The sequence below is a fragment of the Haliotis cracherodii genome, unplaced genomic scaffold, assembly GCF_022045235.1.
Source record: "Haliotis cracherodii isolate W230 unplaced genomic scaffold, xgHalCrac1.p SCAF_14, whole genome shotgun sequence".
In the NCBI taxonomy this organism is placed as follows: Eukaryota; Metazoa; Mollusca; class Gastropoda; order Lepetellida; family Haliotidae; genus Haliotis; species Haliotis cracherodii.
The window spans coordinates 40,828,093-40,849,709 of record NW_027266269.1 but is presented as its reverse complement, the minus strand read 5'-3'; the positions used below and the strand labels follow the sequence as shown (position 1 = coordinate 40,849,709).

The 21,617-nt window shown below is 41.3% G+C and overlaps 2 protein-coding genes across 2 annotated transcripts; both read left to right on the top strand.

Moving 5' to 3' along the window:
• Positions 1–9,497: 9,497 nt before the first annotated feature.
• Positions 9,498–15,967, top strand: LOC139460456 (sodium-dependent noradrenaline transporter-like). The gene is made up of 4 exons (XM_071241941.1): positions 9,498–9,537; positions 11,552–11,665; positions 14,372–14,503; positions 15,636–15,967. The coding sequence occupies exons 1-4, from the start codon at positions 9,498–9,500 to the stop codon at positions 15,965–15,967; spliced, it is 618 nt and encodes a 205-aa protein (XP_071098042.1).
• Positions 15,968–16,736: 769 nt separating this feature from the next.
• LOC139460890 (sodium- and chloride-dependent creatine transporter 1-like) lies at positions 16,737–17,756 on the top strand. The gene is made up of 3 exons (XM_071242365.1): positions 16,737–16,778; positions 17,338–17,472; positions 17,649–17,756. Exons 1-3 carry the CDS (start codon positions 16,737–16,739, stop codon positions 17,754–17,756), a joined length of 285 nt encoding a protein of 94 aa, XP_071098466.1.
• Positions 17,757–21,617: the final 3,861 nt, after the last annotated feature.

The following is a 21,617-nucleotide window of genomic DNA, read 5'->3' as shown; positions in this document are numbered from 1 at the left end:
CGAGCATTCCAAAACGATGATGCGTAGTCCATGATGCATACAGAATATTTTATACTTAATTTAAAGAAATGTTTCCATGTGCCCGTAATACGTGGTGCGTAATGTCAAGAAATTTATGGTACGTTACCGTCTTTATCTTCACATTATCCACTGTCCATAATAATAAGTAATAAGTTATTATCCCTCTATTTCTAAATACGTGCAACATTTTATTTATCAAGATTTACACACAATCCACATGTCAAACGCTATGTATCTGAAACGTCTAGCTGACCCTTCAAGCCCCGAACAGAGGACGAGTTAAGTACACCGTCATCGGCAAATAAGATCATAAAGCCTGGTTTCTATCATTCTTAGTCAGTCTTGACATGCCGCTGGTGTCGATACAAGAATGCTGGATTCACGAATTCGGTTGTTTTTTGTTAGAAAAGGCACAAGGAAACACAAGTGAATTTTGAAAGCATTCGTGATTTTGAACCATGGTCGATTTTTAAGCTGCGTCTTCGCGACCCATTATACCTATATTGAACAACAAAAGTTCCTGTGAGATTGAATAAGATTTGATACAAAGTTATGTCTTTTACCAAATTTCGGGTTGCAACAGATAAAAGACTCCTGTAAGTGTTCAAATGGTTTGATTTGCCATACTGACTTCAGAAAATGCGTGATTTAATAAAAAACATGACCATGCCAAAATGTCAATTTACAAATCAATAGCGTGTGTGTTCACCTCTGGTTGCGATGCAAGCAACACATCGTCGTCTCATGGAATGGACCAGGCATCGCACAAAGTCCTGTGGGATTACTGTCCATATCTGCTGGAGCATGTTTTGAAGTTCCTGGAGTGTCTGTGGAACACGTGGTTGACGTCGAGGGCGCCGATCCAGCTCATCCCACATGTGCTCGATTGCTGAGAGATCAGGGGAGCGAGCCGGCCAGGGGATGATATTCATGTTGTTTTGTTGAAGAGATTCCTGAACAAGTCGAGCAATATGAGGCCGGGCGTTGTCATGTTGAAAGGTAATGCCTGGGCCATGACAACGCAAAAATGGTAGAACAACAGGGTCGATGATCTCGTCGCGGTAGCGCTGTCCATTGAGATTTCCCTCTACCACTATCAAACGGGTCCTCTGTCTTGCTGTAATCCCACCCTATACCATAACGCTGCCGCCCCCAAACCGATATTCTTCCATGACACAATGATTGACGTAACGTTCACCTCGACCTCGGTACACTCGAATCCGTCCATCGCTGTGGCTGAGGTGAAAACGAGACTTGTCAGTGAATAGAACTTGTCCCCACTGCTTGGCCGTCCAGCGTAGACGTGCTTGGTTTCCTTTCAAAATGGGACGTCTGGCAGGTCTTCTGAGGACAATCCCTGCACATCTGAGGCGGCGACGTACGGTTTGTGACGATATTCATCGAAGGCCAGGGATGCTTCTTGCAGTCACTGTTGCTGGCTGGAATTGATTTCGTAGGTGTGTTGTTCGAATCCAGTTGTCTTGTCGATTATTGATTACGCGTGGCCTGCCACTCCAAGGATGGTCTCTGACTGCATTCGTCTGTTGCCAAAGTTGCCATAAACTCCAAATGGTGTTTCTGTGGACGTTAAATTATCTTGCAACGTTGACTTGATCATGCTTCGAGCATACCAATGGCTCGCAGACGCTCATTTTCGCACAGGCGTGGAATTTCGTAATGTTGAATAATTGCGTACTTTTGTTGTTTTTCTGAGTGGTTGTGGTCAGCACGATACTAAACAATACATATGGAATCCCATTAACGCACATGTTTTTATACTCATTCTTGGGTAGTGACATGCACGGGGCTTGCATAAAAGTCAACTTTTGCATGGAATGCATGTTTTTCTGTAGCAGTTGCGTTTTTGTGACTTGATTCCAAATATGTACTACAATATTGAAAACCAAACTTTACTTGTTTGAAAAATACACTAAAATATTGGTGTCACAGGAACTTGGTTGTTGAGTATATATTTGTCTCACCTTTTTTCCGTTAACATTAAATTTGGATACAGACTAACGTTACAAAACGATTGACAGTTCGAAATAAGAAATGAAAGCGCTTGATAATGTTGTCTTATCACATATACATGTGTATTTCCGGCTTCAAACTTCGACGATTTTTCGGTGCCCCAGAAAGTGCCCCATATTCGTATAAATGTGCCAGGTGTGATTTGCTCAAACTTTGGTTTGCATTTCGCGTATTTTTCGGATTTGTTATGATATAAGTCATTATTTTTGGCGTTTGTATTTATTAATGTACAACGACAATTGGGAAATATCGTACATAGATCAAATTTAAGTTTCAAATTTCGAGGATTTGATACATGAAGGAGTTTGCAGTTGAACTTTTCTGCCCAGAGTCAGGGCTTTAAATGGTACCAGACGGTGCTGCCTGCTGTGTTATGAATCAAACAATAAAATATAGCTGGTTATTGTAACAGCTTGCGCTTGTGTTGCGCAATGTTCTCATTGGATAGTACACATAGCGGCAGCGCAAGGGTCTTACTTGGGATGTGGAAGTCCTTATGTGAATAAATAGGCACTTGGTCTTCACGTGCAAGGTGACATTTGAGACTTCTGAGGAACGGTGATGAAACAGTGTTATTCACGTTTGGGAAATAATGCATTGATACAACACTAGCAGGGAGGAACGCCTGCTGCTACGCGCTGAGTGATTTGTGAGTATTGTACCTCACAAGCGGGTCCACAGACCTTAAACAATAACCTAATTGTCACTGCAAAACAAATAACAATAACTTTGTAGATATGTCTTGTCGCAAGGCACTTAATATGCCACTAAAAAGGTTAAGGACTACCCGATTATTGCCTATTACTACAGCATGACATAGTAATATGTAAGAAGCGGGTCGTCCTCAACTTTTTGAGTAGTAAACCGAGAGACAAAAGAAAAATATTTTGATGTATTAGGCATTGGGAAAATTAAAAAAACTGTGTTGTTTTGTTTGAATGTACCTATTTAACCATCACCTATTCCTGCAAAAGTCTGTGAAACGTAACCTGTTTGTGGTTAATTTTGTGTAAAAATAAATTGGTTCAACAAAGAATGGATAAGAAATGAATTTTCAACCATGTGACCCCTACTAAGTTTGAATGTTGTAAAATCGTGCTGATGAAAAGCAATTTCTTTTTATTTTCAAAGATAAGATGTCTAAGATACACATCAGCATTTGTGTATAATGCAAAATATAATTAAATTTATAATTTTTTGAAAGTCTTAAATCATATTACATTTAAAAAAAAATAGTGGATTCAGTTACGAAAACTAGTTTCACGTCTCATCTGACAAATGCTGCACGATGTATGCTAGGGCTGCAACGATACAGGAAGGTCACGATACGATACGCATCTCGATATTCTGCTCACGATACGATACGTATCTCGATACGCAATGATAAAAAAACAAGACTTAAGCATGTCAAGATTGCACCTTTCATGATTTTGGAATAGTCAAAATTGTTTTATAATAACAAGACTACTGAAGTTGTTCAGCTTCAAAGTGGAACTTTCTCTAACTTTCCTTAAAAACAATTCAAAGTTCAAACACCAGAAAATAATTAATGTGCTCCACCAGTGATACAACGTCAAAGAATTTTCATGCAATGGTCGAAGAAATTGTATCCGAAATTATTGTTTTATCAGGAATAATATATTCCAATAGCGTGTTACCTTAGTTGCAGCTTTTATTATATATATATTTAAAATTATAAGAACCACAAGTGTAGCATTTTGGTACTGGTGATTGCTGTTGCAGGATATTTTTACGCATGGAACAATTTGACCAGTCACCCTAGGCACTTCCCGTGCTACATGTATTTCGATTGCGAAAACGTTCATGTTGACATATATTAGCCAAATTGCCACAAATATGACATTTAACGAGTCAAAGTATGGCATTTTTAATATATGTATCCATTCTATAGCAACTGAAGTTCGTTTCAATGCGTCAAAAGCGGTAATCTGACTGTGGTTGCTGTATCTCTTCACACAGGATTTCACATAACTTATTGAAAACAATATTAAATGAAATTTGGAAAAAAACTATTAAAATATATTACAAACACAAGTCCAGATATACAATGAACACGTTTTAATAACAAGATAGTATGATAATGGTATTGAATTGCAATAATATTAAATGAAATTTGGAAAAAAACTATTAAAATATATTACAAACACAAGTCCAGATATACAATGAACACGTTTTAATAACAAGATAGTATGATAATGGTATTGAATTGCGTGCTTCAGTTCGGATTTGCTGACAGGTATTTCCATTGTTATGTGCTTGCGGGGATCAGCTGATAATGTCTTTTGAGATGGGGAAAAACATCTGTCGGTGTAAAAACTGAGCTTATTAAAAATGTAAGTACGTTTCTGGGAGCCATGCGTTACCGCGCGCTATAACCAAGTTAGCGATTTATTGAAAGGCACAATAGCGGGGAAACGCTGTACTTGAGATTTGCGTTCCGTATCGTGACGTATCGATAAATGGGCCTACGTTTATCGTATATCGTATCGTGGGTCAAGTATCGCGATGCATCGGAATATCGGTGGATCGTTGCACCCTTAATGTATGCACAGCATCATCCATTTGTGTTCACTAGTTACCACAAGCGGTTGCAATATCAACGCCTAGTGTTACAGTGGCACTAGTGGACAGTTGCGGATGCAAGGCTTAGTGTTCACCTGTTTACAATAGGGGTTGCAGTTGCAACCCTAAGTATTCAAAGTTTCACTAAGGGTTAGGTGTCCAGTTGGGGTGGGAACAAAACATTATCTATGTGTATCCGTAAAGAAGCCTGGATCTGTTTCAAAGCCTTCTTGGGACGGTCGGGTAGCCTAGTGGTTAGAGCGTTCACTTGTCACGCCGAAGACCCGGGTTCGATTCCCGACATGGGTACAAAGTGTGAAGCCCATTTCTGGTGTCCCCGCTGTGATATTGCTGGAATATTGCTAAAAGCGGCGTTAAACCACACTCACTCAAATCCTTCTCTCGGAAAAAGCACTTGTGTATTGGTCTGCCCAATACGTTGATTCCGGTTGAGAACCCTTCATCTTCATCAGATCCATTCTGTCGTATGTGATACCAGCCTGGATAATACCTCTCTCCACACCGTCTCCAATCGCATTATGTACCATCTCTAAAAGACCCTTGAAGATCTGGGGTAGAATGGGTCTTCAGTAACCCATGCTTGTCGTAAAAGGACACTATGCTTGTCGGGTGGTCAGGTTCGCTGACTTGGTTGATGCCCAATTGCATGGATCGATGCTCATGATGTCAATCACTGGATTGTCTGGTCCAGACTCGATTATTTACAGACCGCCGTCATATAGCTGGAATATTGCAGAGTGCGGCGTTAAGCAAGAAACACACAAACAAACAAACCATTGGTTGTGACTCCTTGCATTACAGCAACAGTCTCGGTTACGACATCTGTCACCAAAATGATGTTCAATTCGATTCCCTGTTTTGACTCGTGTTTGTTCAGGTGAACACAGGGGCGGTCGGGTAGCCTAGTGGTTAAAGCGTTCGCTCGTCACGCCGAAGACCCGGGTTCGAATCCCGACATGGAGTACAATGTGTGAAGGACATTTCTGGTGTCACCCCCCCACCCCTCCCGCCGTGATATAGCTGGAATATTGCTAAAAGCGGCGTAAAATCAAACTCACTCACTCACTCAGGTCAACACTTGACCTGACTTTGCATGTGTTTGTGAGGATATTACCGATGGGGCAGGATACGCTCACCTGGCATTACAGTACACTCCTCAATGGAATTGTAGCCTTATCTAACAGCTCATTTGGAAAACTTAACATTCCTGCACACGTTTGTCTGTGGTAATATTCTTTATGTGTGACGCAACGACAGAAGATTGCTATTGGGATACGATGACATACAATCAACCAAGTCACAAATCCCGACCACCCAATCCATTTTGGACCAGCATAGCTTGCTGCATGTGTGTAAATAAGATAGTTATGCGATAAATGCAACAGAACAATGTAGGACGAGGTGTAGTTTATTTTACAATAGAACCTTATTCTATCATGACGTCATTTCTGGAGATTCGATCATACGCTCGGAACTTGATGACGTCGTAAATTGAATGATGCTATTTTTGAGGGGGAAGTGAGTTGTCCTCCTTAATGTACCTAGGCAACGCAGATATACGCGTTGCACCCATTTGGCACATTTTCTCTTTATAGTGTTAAATGTAACCCACCTGTTCATAAAAAAGGTCTTGTCCGACATAGCCGCGATCGGATTGTATTGAAGGAGACATCATTTATTTAAACATGAATATTTTTAAAACTTGTAAATCTTATGAACATCCTTAAAGAGTATGTACATAATGTTGATATATCATATGACTGTCTCCGCGGAGAGCGGGAGGCCCGGAGTTCGATCCCCGGCCTCGTCATACCAAAAGACGTTACAAAATGGTACTTGTTGTTACCCTGTCTGGCGCTCGGCATTAAGGGGTTAAGGGTGCATGCACGTCGCTATGTAAGTGCAATAATCTTGGACGCGACCTCACCTGATATCTCATATAAAAAACGACTCGTGGTCGTTTATAGTACACTTCAGGGACAATAAACTACTCGAAGCGTGTTATTGCACGATAAACAACGACCACGAGTCGTTTATTGTTTATATGTAGCATATACGCTATTCCAATAGGTAAAACTAATTTAGATCTCGCGGATTTCTTGTTTCCTCATCTACAGTGTGAACACATGACGGTATTGCTCGCTGTCAATAATACTAAACAGTAAATTACAATTTCACGTGATAAAACTAGATATGTGGCGAAACAGGCAGTGTTTACAAAGAGCCTTGACACGCAGCCGGGCTCATTAGCTGGGCTTCAGATGGTGTTGCTGACTGGTAAGTATGAATTAAACTGATCGGTCGATAAACGCCTGATTTCAACACTTCCTAATCTGTCAAATCAATGCAGCCAGCCACGCTTGGGGTCTACCATCTATTTTGTTTGGGGTGCAAAACAATCGAGAATGGGTGATGATTTGCGACCCATCTTTGTACATATTTACTAATTAAGGTAAGGATAAGAATTTGTGGATGAACAACTTCTCTATTACAATTAAGAGCTCTTAACTTCTAAAGTCTATCAATAGAGGTTATCACGCGAGTGTGTTTGGGGATGGTAAATATCCTGCATTAGGAATAAACATTGTGTTTTTGGAGCCTTGGCGAGCTAAATACATAGTGTTTATTCCTAATACAGGATATTTACCATCCCCAAACACACCAGCGTGATAACCTCTTTATCATATAATATCATTCTTTAATTCTGTGCTTCAAAATCGCTTTCCCTCTCTCAAAATCATTACCGAAACATTGCGAGTTTTCCTGGAATGCGCGCATTTATATTTATTACGTCAAAGGGTAAGTGATGTGTCAGTCGGACAGTGACAGTAGCCAATATAGTTCCAACTGAAATCTCTTTCTTATACAGTGGCGAAGCAACATATACGCAAAACAACAATTGTTTTTAAGTACCTTTCGTGGCAATCGATCGGTCTGTCTGCTAGAGTAACTGCCCTTTGTCAAAGGAAAGCTACTCTAACCCTAGTCTATGAGACGTCACGGCAACGGTCAGACGTTGTTGACAGTCGGTCTGTCCTGTCATAACGTTAAGAAGTGTAGTTAGATGTACACACAGCGACAAAACGAAACAAGGTAACAATTCAAACATATTTCTACAAGCACAGATGTGGCTACTGATCCCGCTTGGCTAGGCGTCGTGCTCTCGCAAAATTGTGTCGGAATTTATATCTCCAAAGTTGCCAAAACTTATAAAATGCCTTAGCCACGTCACAGTTAGACACTGATTTTCAGTATATTAGACTGTTCTTTTGATAATGAAAGCAATTATCTCTGTAGTTTATCCAGATTCCCGATGGTTAATTCTGACTCGATCGCCGAATGACGAGGGCGACGCCATGTTTGTTTATAAACAGTGAAAGTAGTCCCTACTTGACCTTTGATATTTGCATCTCTATCCGCATATGACCCCAACGGATATCGTTTTTATCCGTTGGCTTTATCCTGCCGAGAAACCTACCCATTATATGATAAAAGAAGTTATTAGTCGTCTTCATTGACGTGGCAATCTCAACCATCAACCGACTCAAAGAAACTCGTGCCTAAAGGCCTACAGCTAAGAAGCCCTGTCGACACACCAGCAGCACGCGCCATCCTCCAGAAAGCCTCGCAACACCTAGTCATAGAACGGATACGCCACCATCGCAAGACCAAGTCCTTCACCCTGGATGCTATCACTAAACATCAAAACTACCTCCAATCAGTCCTTACAGACCAAGCTCTTAATTGTAATAAAGAAGTTGTTCATCCATAAATTCTTATCCTTACTTAGTACTCCAACTTCTAAATGCCTATCAAAGAAGATATTTACTAATGTTTGTGAAACAATATATGTCTTCTAGAATAAAATATTTAATAAATATACTTCTTACACCAATTGTATTATTTAACAATTATAAGAAATATTTTAACACATATCACGACATCATGAGCTTCGATCCACGCAATTGGGATATGATGACATGCATCAACCAAATCAGCGAGTCTGACCACCCGATTCCGTTAGTCGCCTCTTACGACAAGCATGGGTTGCTGAAGACCTCTTCTACCCCGGATCCTCACGGGTCGCGTGCCACCGGTGGGGCGGGATATGCGCACCTTATCATGAACACCTAGAATCATTACAATTTGTTTTATATAGAATAAAAAAAAGTGCTTCAGATAGAATCGTACACTCGCCACTTCTTTTGGTTTAGATTTCCTATTACAATGGGAAGAGTTTTGCAGCTTTATTAATTTAGATATGGGCTTCGTGAGGATTCTGGGTTAGAAGACTTCCACAATAAACAATGCGTGCCGTAAGAGGAGATTAGTGAGTGAGTGAGTGAGTTGGGTTTAACGCCACTTTTAACAGTATTCCAGTTATACCACGGCGTGTCAGCTTAATGTGGGAGGAAAGCCCGAAGTGATGCAGGTCTCAGACGTTTACCACTTCGTTGCAACCCACGGGTATGGTGCTGACAAAACCTAGGAACATAATCGGGGCGAACCGGGATTCGAACACACAATCATAGGTTTCTGGCGTGCCCAAGGGACGCAACACTGCACAGCGAATCGTGGTGCCTTAGACGACTGGGCCACCCGTGCCCCCAAGAGGGAATTAAATTATCGGGAACGTTGCTCAAAATATCAAACATTGACTTGTCTTGTCTAGAACCGATTATTTTCCGGCCGCAGTCATATAGCTTGATCAGTGCTCACTCCGACGTGAAACTATAGATGTATCTGGAAAATAGTGTCCTTCTTCATATGACCATGAATACAATTGTGAGATAATACATCTTGACAAATTATTCTACAGGCAAAACCCACAAGATTCCAACATGTCCAACAGAGACCAAGAAAAGGTGACTGTTGTCAAAGGTATGTGAACTAGAACTGAAGTCAATACCTTGTATCTGACCTCTGTCAAACTTGTTATATCGACATCGACGGATGTCTACTGAAAGCAAAAGACAACTCATCCGAAGAGTACATTAAAGAGTAAAAAGAATTCAGTTCATTACTTTTATTCTTCTAAAATAATGATCACATTTATTTTGCAAAACATGACCAAGCTCCTAAACATTTAGAAAACAAAAGCTGATCACGTACCCAAATCCTTTCCTGAAACTGAAATGGTTGCTCCCTCACAGTCTTGTGAATAATTAGTCACTCTGAATCTGTATGCATATCACTAAATTTTAATCATGGAACTGATGAGGCGGTTCCAATGGCCTCTTTAATTTCACGTTCAGTTGCCTAAGTCAGTGGAGTTAGTGAGTGAGTTGGGTTTAACGCCGCTTTTAACAGTATTCCAGTTATATCGCGGCGTGTCAGCTAAATGTGGGAGGAAAGCCCAAAGTGATGCAGGTCTAAGACGTTTACCACTTCGATGAAACCCACGAGCACGGGTATGGTGCTGACAAACCTAGAAACATAATCGGGGCGAACCGGGATTCGAACCCACAATCATAGGTTTCTGGCATGCCCAAGGGACGCAACTCTGCACAGCAGATCGCGCCGCCTTAGACGACTGGGCCACCCGTGGAAGGGAACGTGCTACTTGATAATTTTTGAAAGATATCAGTCATTCATATACCTGAAGCATGAATTGAACTTCGCATTCTTTCAAAAACTCTCTCCTGGTCTTTGCATGTTAATAGTGCTGCTTTACAAGCTAAAAAGGTCCTATTTGGTGTCATTAAATCTCTAAAAATGCTTCAACCTCTTCCTTATGACCTGTTTTTCAAAATTTTTGATTCTAAAATATCTCCAATTCTTTTATACGGTGCCGAGATTTGGGGTGTAGATACCTACAAAGAATTAGAGCAAATCCAGATACTAGCATGTAAACGCTTTCTTGGGGTTAAACAATCTTCATCAAATCATGTGGTTCGGGGGGAATGCGGAAGGTACCCTATGTACATATGTGCTTATAAGCGTGTAGTTACTTATTGGTACAGAATTTTACATTTGCCTGAAAATAGATTAGTTAAGAAATGTTATAGATTATTATTACTTGATGTTAATAATGGTAAGATCAACTGGGTCTCTAAAATCAAACACATTCTCTGTTCGTTTGGTTTTGGCTACATATGGGAGATGCAATTTAGTAATAATAGTAGAAGCTTTATCTTGGAATTTGTAAACCGTTTAAAAGCCTCGTCTGAGCAAGATTGGCATGCAGCTGTTTCATCTAGCACTAAATCCAAGAGTTACTCTCTTTACAAAATTTCATTTGGCTTAGAAAGCTATATCAAGGTAGTAAATGTTTCAAAATTCAGAGCTGCTCTTGCTCAGTTGAGATGCTCCTCCCATCGGCTGCGAATTGAGACCGGTCGATATATTAAGGAAATTAGAGAACAGAGACTGTGTTTGATGTGTAACCAGAATTTTATTGAGGACGAATATCATTTTGTGCTTGTATGCAATGCTTATAATAATTTAAGAGCTGAATACATTCCTCCTAAATATTTTACAACCCCTTCTAAAAATAAATTTAATGCTCTTATGTCATCCACTAACTCTATAATCATACGAAATCTAGCAGTCTACGTTTACAAAGCTTTTCGACTTCGTTCATGACATACAGTCTAAATATTTATTTGTGTATATGCATGTGTATGAATGTGTATGGATATGGATGTATATGTAAACTAGTGGTAATTCTTTTTTCTCCCTCTCTCTGTAAATACTTCTGTGTAATAGGCCTACGGCCTAACACTTTTTGTGAATAAACAATAAATAACTGAACTTCGCATGTTTCCATTTTGCCACTCCGATCAGACATTCCGATTCATATGCATAAAGAAACAGATCAAACGAAACTCACTGACACCTCACGAGACAAAGAAGCAGGTGCTCTCTAAAGATGTGATGCATATGATGCTTGCAGACAAAAGAGAGACGTGGGGCCATCGAGTGGATGGCATCATCACCTTGTTGGGATACAGTGTAGGGGAGGGAACTCTGCTCAAGTTCCCTTATCTCTGTGCAAGGAATGGCGGAGGTATGTATACAGGATCAACACGCATGCATGTGTCACAGGATGAATGACAACACCAACAGGATAGACACCTTAAATTTTGAAGTTGCAACCATGCATCCACAGAAAAGAAAGCAAGACGTTCAATGCTTATTGGAGTCTTGTGACAGCTGTATTGTGTGACGAATATTTGTCATAAATATCTCAGCATTAAAGGGGCACTGATCTAACGCAATTCCCCGGGACTGGTTGTTGCCTTTGTTATTGTTTTTTCCCAGTGAGTACCCGGATGTAGAGCAGAAATCTAGACTAGCTCGCGACCTCTGTTGCGCCATTCGTAAGCGCATTAGTCACTTTTATGGATACCGGTAGTAATAAGGGCATATGGTCACATTGATCAACAAAATGAAATACAGTTTTCGAGATAATAAGGAAATGTAGGTATCTTTGTGGGTAGCATCGGTAATGGTGACGAAGTTTTGATAAGTCACTTGCTTGGTAATTTTGCGATTTTCGTTTACACTATTTTGACTTGCAACACAAAGTAAATACTTCATCTGAGCATTGCTTTTTTTATAGTGTGTATATTTTTTTACTGTCAGAATGTGTAACATATTTATTAAACGCCTAAATATTCAGTTATTTTACAAAGTGACTGAAAAACATTTCCATCTGTATTATTATGATAACGAATTCCAAACATTTTGATGTTTAATGTCATCACCAAGAGACTGAAAATGTTACGTTGAAAAGTACATTTCTATGTCGTTTGGCTTCTAATCCTACATAATAATCTGTTGTCATGTTTGTAGGCCCTTTTGATCTTCTTAATCAATCTGGACAGATTTTTTAGTCATAATGACTGAAATATTTACACATGTTATAAATTGCCTGAGAGAATCACATTTTACAAATTGACGGTAATCTATACACGCTTACAAAGGAAATGACCTGTGAAAACAACGTCTATCGCGCATTGAAGAATTTCCCAACCAAGACGTAGAGAAACAAGAACAATCGGTTCAAATGAAGGAAAACCAAATGTAAATACCATAATTATAACTTACCAAATTTATGTGTATAAATAGGCAGCTTCCTTGTTCGAGGAATGTATCCGTGAATATCCACACAAAGGAATAATATCCCACTCATCTGCAGCTATACAAATATAACTTATTCGATGTCACGTGTCTCTGTAACTATCAAATATTCCAAAAGATATATATCGTTTCGGGATATTATAACCAGTGTTCGTTTCTCAACTGATCACTTGGATTGTTTCAGGTGTTTCACATTGGTGTCAAGTCTCAAGGGTTGGCTGAGAAAGGCCACGTGACAACTATTTTCATTACGTCCATGGTTCCTAAAAAATCCATTGAGTTTGATAACAATGAGCAACCAATCAACGTATTATCAGTTAACCCTTTGAACAAAGTATGTTGTTTTTACATCGGCACTTCACGCCATGATATGAGTGTATTCCCTTTGTTTTAGTAACCTAGACATGTAAACACTCACTTTTGACATATCCACTTTGCAAGATAACAGTGATTAATCAATCAACGTATTTTCTGTTAATCCTTTGATGACTAGGAACGATCCGTTGATTTACCAAAAAAAAGTAAATCAACTGATCATTCATCTCTTGCTGGGCTGCCACGTGCATATTACATAACGCACATTTCACCTCACTTCAAACCTGGATTTAGATTGAATAATTACCCGAGACACAATAAATGCCAAATGAGAACCTTTGTCAGGTAATCTAAGTGGTGCTACCACTAATTGTACCTGTAATAAATTCATTAACTGAGCATCAAGTGAATGACGACAAATACACAAGTGTAGGGTTATACCAGAAAACGTGGATGACAACAAGGGAGTAGTAATCGTATTATCGAGGCAATCCGAAATCCGAAAATGCTTTCACTGCATGGATACTTTTTTTTTTATTAAACTATAACCATCTGGGGTATTTCCAAATGACGACTTCCGATGAGCTCCGCCGTTCTTTTGTCTGTTTGTTTAGGCTGAAGAAATTAATTAACATGCGCCCTTTGTCCAATCTTTGTAGATCACATTTAACCAATCAGTGTTTATTCAAAAATGGGTAAAACAAATATTGCCTCCAGCCTCCAAGTTTATTTAGCTGTCCTTGCAGACGGTAGCCCAGTCTCTGGTCACGCTCAGTTGCGTTGCGTATCATCCGGGTACTCACGGGGGAAAAAACAATAACAAAGGCAACAACCAGTCCGGGGAATGGCGTTAGATCAGTGCCCCTTTAAGCTGAAAGTAACATCCATTTTCATAATTTCCGAGATGAATATAAACAAGAAATATACAATCAGGCTTTTGAAAGACGACATCTGTACTATATCCTTATTCAAATTAATTTTCAAATCTCTTGTGGGTAAAATTGCTAGATGGAAATTTTTGAAATGAAACTTGCATGTAGCCTACCCGAATAAAACCAGCATATATACAGTAAACTACGTTTAAAACGAACTGACGGATGTAACGAACTAAAACCAGTGGTCCCTTTTAGTTCGTTATAACCGTCGTTAACTGTATTCTGAATATTCTTGTTATCAAATGAGACATTTGGTGGCTTATAAGATAAAGCCCTCGCTCATCACTCCCAAGTTGGAGGTTCAATTCCCCACTCACAGTAATCCTTAAAAGCGTGGGAAAGTCCTACTCACACACAGATGAATGTGGTCCTTTCCTCAGGAGCCTTCCTGATTCCCTACCTTGTGTTTGTGGGTCTCTGTTCTCTCCCGCTATACTTCCTGGAGGTCGTCATCGGGCAGTACTACCAGAGGGGTCCTGTTGAGGTGTGGAAATTTTGTCCAGCAATGAAAGGTATTTACATTTTGATGATTTTATATAAATATCTTTCGAGTAAATTAAGATGCACTCAGTTTTATTTACCGGTAGTTTTCACTTTTTTTATGTTACTAATTTTTTTGTCTGCGAGAAGGAAGTAATAGGTGAACATCGTGAAGCGTTTTAGGTGGAAAAATGAGCATTTTGTGTTTGTATATTTTGTTGTCGGAAGGGACTTGAGGTAGATGGCCTTAAGTAATAATTATATTACTTTTCTGTTTCGAAGTTTTGCATAACATATCCTCTAAACGTGTTACATTTTCGACTTGTAAACGCAACGGGTGTGCACAGATCTTTGTGTAGCGTTAGTGAGCACTGAGATTTGGATGTAATGGGATTTGATTGACATGACATTTTGTATTGGAGTTGTAGTCCAATAAGGGTTTCATTTGTGTTCAAGGTATCCAAACTAAGCCATATGTAATTTTAGTTCCAAAACAAATTGACAAATTTGGTCTCACCGCTTGGGATCAACAACTACACTTCACTGAGGGAAATGTAAAGCTTTTCAGTCAGTCTCACAATTGGTGTCACATCGTATGCTGAATAAAGGTGATAAAAGTAAAACATGTACAGTCGGTACAAAAGTATTCTAATTTAATAGGGGCGGTCGGGTAGCCTAGTGGTTAAAGCGTTCGCTCGCCACGCCGAAGACCCGGGTTCGATTCCCGAAATGGGTACAAAGTGTGGAGCCAATTTCTGTGTTTTTCGCCGTGATATTGCTGGAATATTGCTAAAAGCAGTGTAAAACCTTACTCACTCTCTCACTCTAATTTAATAACGTATATTTTGTAAATACCATATACCAATTTATGCATCTAAATTTCTGCCTTAATGATGATCACACTCTATGAAACACCGTGAAGATCAGGGGTAGAAAAGGACTTCAGCAACCCATGCTTGTCGTAAAAGGCGACTATGCTTGTAAGAGGCGACTGACGGGAACGGGTGGTCAGGCTTGCTGAATTTGTTGATGCATGTCATCGTATCTCAGTTGTGTAGATCGATGTTTAATCGATCAATACGTATTGCAAACCTATTCTGTCTCAACATCCCAGATGAAAATATATAGTCGATCCGTCATCGATAATCTGTGTCATTCGATCAGGTCTGGGTTTTGGGTCGGCGTTGGTGTCGTGGGTGTACGCCATGTACACGTCCATGTACTTCTCCTGGTATCTCTACTACTTCTTCAACTCCTTCTTCAACCCCCTGCCCTGGTCCACCTGTGGCAACCCCTGGAACACGCCCAGCTGCGTGGAGTCGACGCTGTATGGGCACCAAGGGATGAACACCACAGTGAATGGCACGGTTCCACTGCAAGCTGCCATTAACACGACACGGTTGGGTCACCTGAATGGATCCACTGATGGCGTCAGTGTTGCGAGTGCCACTGAAGAATTCTGGAGGCAGGTTACCACAATAGTTAAGCCTTGGTGACATCCCGCACTGCACCAAACGCACTCTCTGATTTTACAAACAATTTGCATATCTTTCGGCAAAAATACTCAACCAGTTATTTTTGAACTGGTTTTATGCAATATCGACTTAACCTTTAAGAAAACAAAACTGTTTCTAAGATACTATGATAGATTGCGTGGGTAAGGAAGAAATCAATTTTGGTCACATAGCAAATCTGGTTTATATATTATATTTTGCTATGTTTGGTTAAAAATGATCCACTTATTCGCCTAGGTTGCTAATGTTGTATTCCAACTCTGAATCCCTACTGGCCTGTAACAACTGCAGTTAGCTGTTTTCCCCTGATCAAATACGTTTTGTTAATAATTATTGAACATATCTGTTACAGGTTTAATGCACTGAACATGTTGATATTGAACATATCTGTTACAGGTTTAATGCACTGGACATGTTGATATTGAACATATCCGTTACAGGTTTAAGGCTCTGGACATGTTGATATTGAACATATCTTTTACAGATTTAATGCACTGAACATGTCGATATTGAACATATCTGTTACAGATTTAATGCACTGGACATGTCGATATTGAACATATCTGTTACAGATTTAATGCACTGGACATGTTGATATTGAACATATCTGTTACAGATTTAATGCACTGGACATGTCGATATTGAACATATCTGTTACAGATTTAATGCACTGGAAATCTCGAATGGTCTCGACGATGCAGGTTCCATACGGTGGCCACTGTTTGGATGTCTGGCCTTGACCTATGTAGCCATGTATTTCATGCTGCTCAGAGGAATTCGAGTGACGGGGAAGGTACTTTTAAACAATTGATCGGAAATACACCGTATTCATTTTCCATTTATTCTTAACCTTCATTGGCGTTTTTAAGGAAGTATATTTTTTCAATAAATAATTTACGTTAATTTGAATTCAGTTTATTTGTTAATTGATCACTTTCCTTGAAATGGTTTGTCAGAAAACTAATGTTTCCAGGATTATGCTAATGACACCTGATGTAGTAAAAGGCTTTTCGCATGATGAGTTAGAAAGTTGGGACATATCGAATCTAATAGTGATCAAGGGAACTACATGCAGAAATGTAGAAAGGAAAATTATGAAAGTCATTTGCCAAAACATATGGCGATTGGTCATTTCAACATGCTGGCCCATTGCTATGCAACAATCTGCCACAAAATATCAGAGACACAGAAAATCTGACAATTTCAAAAAGACACTCGACATATGTCTCTTCAAGAGAGCCTGTGACAAGATCAGTCATGGTCCAAGGGCATTTTAGCAGTATTTAATTGGAAAATGCGATATACAAATTCTTAATTGAATTTGATTAAAAAAAGCTATATTTCACTTTCAGATTGTGTACGTGACATTTATGTTACCCCTTATCCTGTGTACCGTCATACTCATCCGTGGGTCCCTGTTGCCAGGGGCACTAGACGGACTTCTGTACATGATCAAGCCGGACTTTGGAAAGCTGAAAAGCCCCACAGTAGGTTTAGAACTTTATTTTCAACAACGACGTAATAAGTTACTAGTTTCAACTTTTTTTATATATGTGAGACGTTTTCAGTGTTCTTTGTTGTTGTTAGTGTTTTGTTTATCCACAAACTTAGCAATATTACAGATATATCAGGACGTATGCATTGTGCTTCATCTTCTCCACAGATGTGGATCGAGGCCTGTGGTTACGCTCTTCATTCCATGGGGACCAGTAAGGGGATTGCGAATACAGTGTCCAGTCACAACCAGCCGAACAGCAACTGCTACAGGTGAGTATTTAAATAGACCTGTGTGATTTTTGTTATATTTGACCAGCACTCGCAAGTAGTTGTCGACATCAGTGGAGAACGTCCTCAGGATTATGGAACCGCCTCAGGATTATGGAACCAAGATGGCGGCACATCCGTTTCCGGTCACGTGACCTGCGCAGTGCATGATGGGTACCTGCGCGTGCCTCCAAGATAGCGTCACTTCCGTTTCCGGTGGCATGCGCCTCCAAGATGGCGGCGCTTCCGTTTCCGGTGGCGTGCGTATCCAAGAGGGCGGCACTTCAGTTTCCGGTGGCACACGCCTCCAAGAGGGGGTTGCCTCCGTTTCCGGGAGAAGAAAGGGGGAAACCCGGAGAAGCGCCCGTAAAAGGTGAACGGGATCGACATTGAAAGAAGCGCGTCAAAAATCGTTTGTTGTTGTTGGAAAGGAGGAGGAGACGGGTTCATGGTTTGGTTTGGAGAGTCGTCAAAGCAAAGGAGGAAAGTTGTCTTTCAGGAGAGATGGGTGGCCCTGAAAAGGGCCGTTGGAAAACAAACTGGAAACAAGCTGGACAAGGGTTGTCTCCTTGATTACATTACTTTCCTTGATCTCGATACTAGATAATAATACGGACCACCCCAACAGTCGGGTATGTCAATTCTGCGTTGAATAGTTTGTTGTAATGCTGACATAGCCTCAGACTTGTTCTTAAACCAGTGTGGGCTCTGCGATAGGATCGTCTCCGATTCACCCCGTGGGTAACCCACTATTGTCCACGAATAGACTTTCATCCTCCGCTGGCATTGTTGACTGTTGGTCTGGCACGTCAGACAGTTGCATCGAGACGACATGGTTGATCTCTCCTTCAGTGCTCGACTGTGACGGTGTGCGTGGCTTCGCTCTTTTTATAGGAGAGGCACTGACACCCTGCTTCCTGATTGGTCGAAAACGCATCGTGCTGATGGGTTCTTTCCGACAGTTGGTCTGAGCCCCTGGTTTTCTAAATCGGACCGACCGTTGTGTTTCTTTTTTTCATAAGAAATTGTATGGGTCATGGGAGAGATAGGAAGAAAAAAATAACAGATAAAAGAGAAAGGTCATGCTTGAAAGGATCAGTTGCCTGGTGTCAGTCAGCCAGAACACAGGATGGCATCACATGATAATGAAGAGGTCATGACCAGCCCTTTGACCCTACGGCATCCTTTTACGATGTTCATTGCGGGACCCACGGGATCAGGAAAAAGTTCCTTTGTGAAATCATGTATGGAGCAGATGCATCACCCCGAGGTGTTGGATACATCACCCCATCGCATCGTGTGGGTGTACAGCGAATGGCAACCGCTTCATCATGAACTGGAAGAGATGGCAGACCACTTAGGGGTCGCTCTTGAGTTTGTCCACAGCATGAAACAAGCGGATCGTGCCTTGCCCGAAAAAGGGGTGGCCCCACATTGGCTGGTCATCGATGATTTGCTGGGGGACAATACAAAAGAAGAAGAAACCGAAGTACTGCGATGGTTCACCAAGAAAAGTCATCACCGAAACACATCTGTGCTGTATCTCACTCAGAACTTGTTTGCTCAATCGCCGCAACATCGCACCATCAATCTGAATGCTCACTACATGGTCCTCTTTAAAAATCCGAGAGATGCATCGCTGATCGACAGTCTGGCTCGCCAGGTGTTTCCAGGCAAAGTTCCTTTTCTGCGTGAAGCCTATGAAGACGCTACCCGAGAGCCTTACACTTACCTGTTCTTGGACTTGAAGCCCACCACGTTGCAAGACCATCGCGTACGCGCCCGCCTGTTTTCGAGATCCGAATTACCCCTCGTGTATGTGCCGATCCTATGAGATGAAGAGACTTTCATAAAAGGAGGTGAACCCTCAGACCTTCCTTCAGTTGACCTACTTCCATCATGGGGCAGAGACGGAAACAGGTTCATCCTACAAACTGAAAGAACAAAGACAAAGAGATGGTGAATGATGTCTATGACAGTATGGTCTCCCCCTCATCGCTACAGGGACTTGTGACCTCTGTATTTCACAAATATGTGCGGCAGCAGGACACCCCACAAAGGAAGAAAAAAGACAAGAGACAGTCTATTTTTCCGACAAGGGATGCGACAACCCTTGCCGTCAAAGGAAGAAATCGTCTTTTGCAGTGGTTTGCGATTGTCGTGCGGAACCTGAGAGCAGGACACATCCCATTGAAAGCTCAACATAAGACGTGGTTGCAGAGACATAATGATACCCTGACTAAAATTGTCAATCCACGTCTGCCTATGGATGAACGTCTTGACTACCTGATGCAACGCAGTGGTAGTGGAACACTTGCAGGGGTCTTGACACGCATTCTGTTGCAATGGCAAAATTATCTTCAAGCACCACTCCTCAAACAGGGTAACACCAGACGCCACCGACCTACAACAAAAACAACGATGACTACTAAGCCAAAAGTAAAGGCTCATGAAAATGTCATGAAAGCATATCAAGCTGATGCTCTCAGACGATTGGTGCACATGCGGACCCAAAGAAAGTCCAAGAAGTCAGATCAACAGTTGCAACTCCCTCCTGCCACTGCCTGATAAAAGAGAGAAGCTGCAGATCAGGTGACTCATTCAGGCTAACACCTCCATGCAAGAAAGATGTCCCAGTGCCTCAGGAAACAGAAACACGCTCTGTGTCATTTGTGTGCTGCCGCTCCAGCGATGCGCAAAGCCATTCTCAAACATGCTCCTACTGATCTCATCCGTGCCCTTTGTGAATGTGTGGTGAACTTGTATGCAGGCAATATTCCCATGACCACGACGCAACGTCAAAACTTGCAACGACACGGTAAAGTCTTGAATACGCTCATGAAAAAACAAGTACCTCTAAGCAAGAAACGTAAACTTCTTCAACATGGAGGAGGATTATTAGGAGGACTCATACCTCTTATTGGTTCTGCCCTAGCCTCTTTGTTTGGAGGAAAGTAATAAATGGTCTGACACCAGGAAGGTTGGGATCAGTGTGTGGTGTGCCACCATGAAGTACACACGCAAGATGGTGTTGGTGTCTGAAGACACATGGCAAAGTCTACAAGCCACCAAACAACGTCATCGTCAGACACTTCATACCCCTCTCTTGCAAAAGAAACGTCTCCAAAATTTGGAAGAGATGGACGCGTTGATGCAGAGGTCACAGCAGCCTTTTCACATGCGGGAACAAGAATACAACCAACTGTTGCAACACATGCTAGAGTTACAGCGCCAACAGCACAACAACAACCACAACAGCAACAACAACACCATCAAACCACTACAACCCAAAGTGACACCACCACTACCACCGTCATCACCATCAACAATGGACACCACAGGTAGACCTGCCCCTCCTCAACAAGTGATAGACGAAGTGGTCATGAGTGTTCCTAAAGCCATGTCCAGTAAAGCCATGAATTTGATGACAAGGATTCAAAACAATCCCGACTTGAGTTGGACTCCAGAGGGAACCCTGACCGTGGAAGGGAAACCTGTCCCTGGCACACACATGGTGGACTTGATCAACGATTTAGTGCGTCACCGGAAAACCAAAGAGGGACCTGCAGGTTGGACCATTTTGAGTCACCATTTGGCCAACAGTCATGTCCCTCATGAAATAATTGGAAATCCTCAACGATGGCAATGGATGCAGAAGCAGCAGCAGCAGCAACACCATCCTCATGCCACACCAGAAACACCCATAACCCAGTTCTCCCTCCCCACGTTCTCCCCGCAAAGTCACAAAGAGAGAAGAAGAAGAAGAAGGAGGCGGCAGCTGGATCCACAAGCGGAAGAAGAAGAAGAAGAAGAAGAAGAAGAAGATGAGATGCCACCCCCACCTCCTTCGTGGCAAGTGGATCCAACA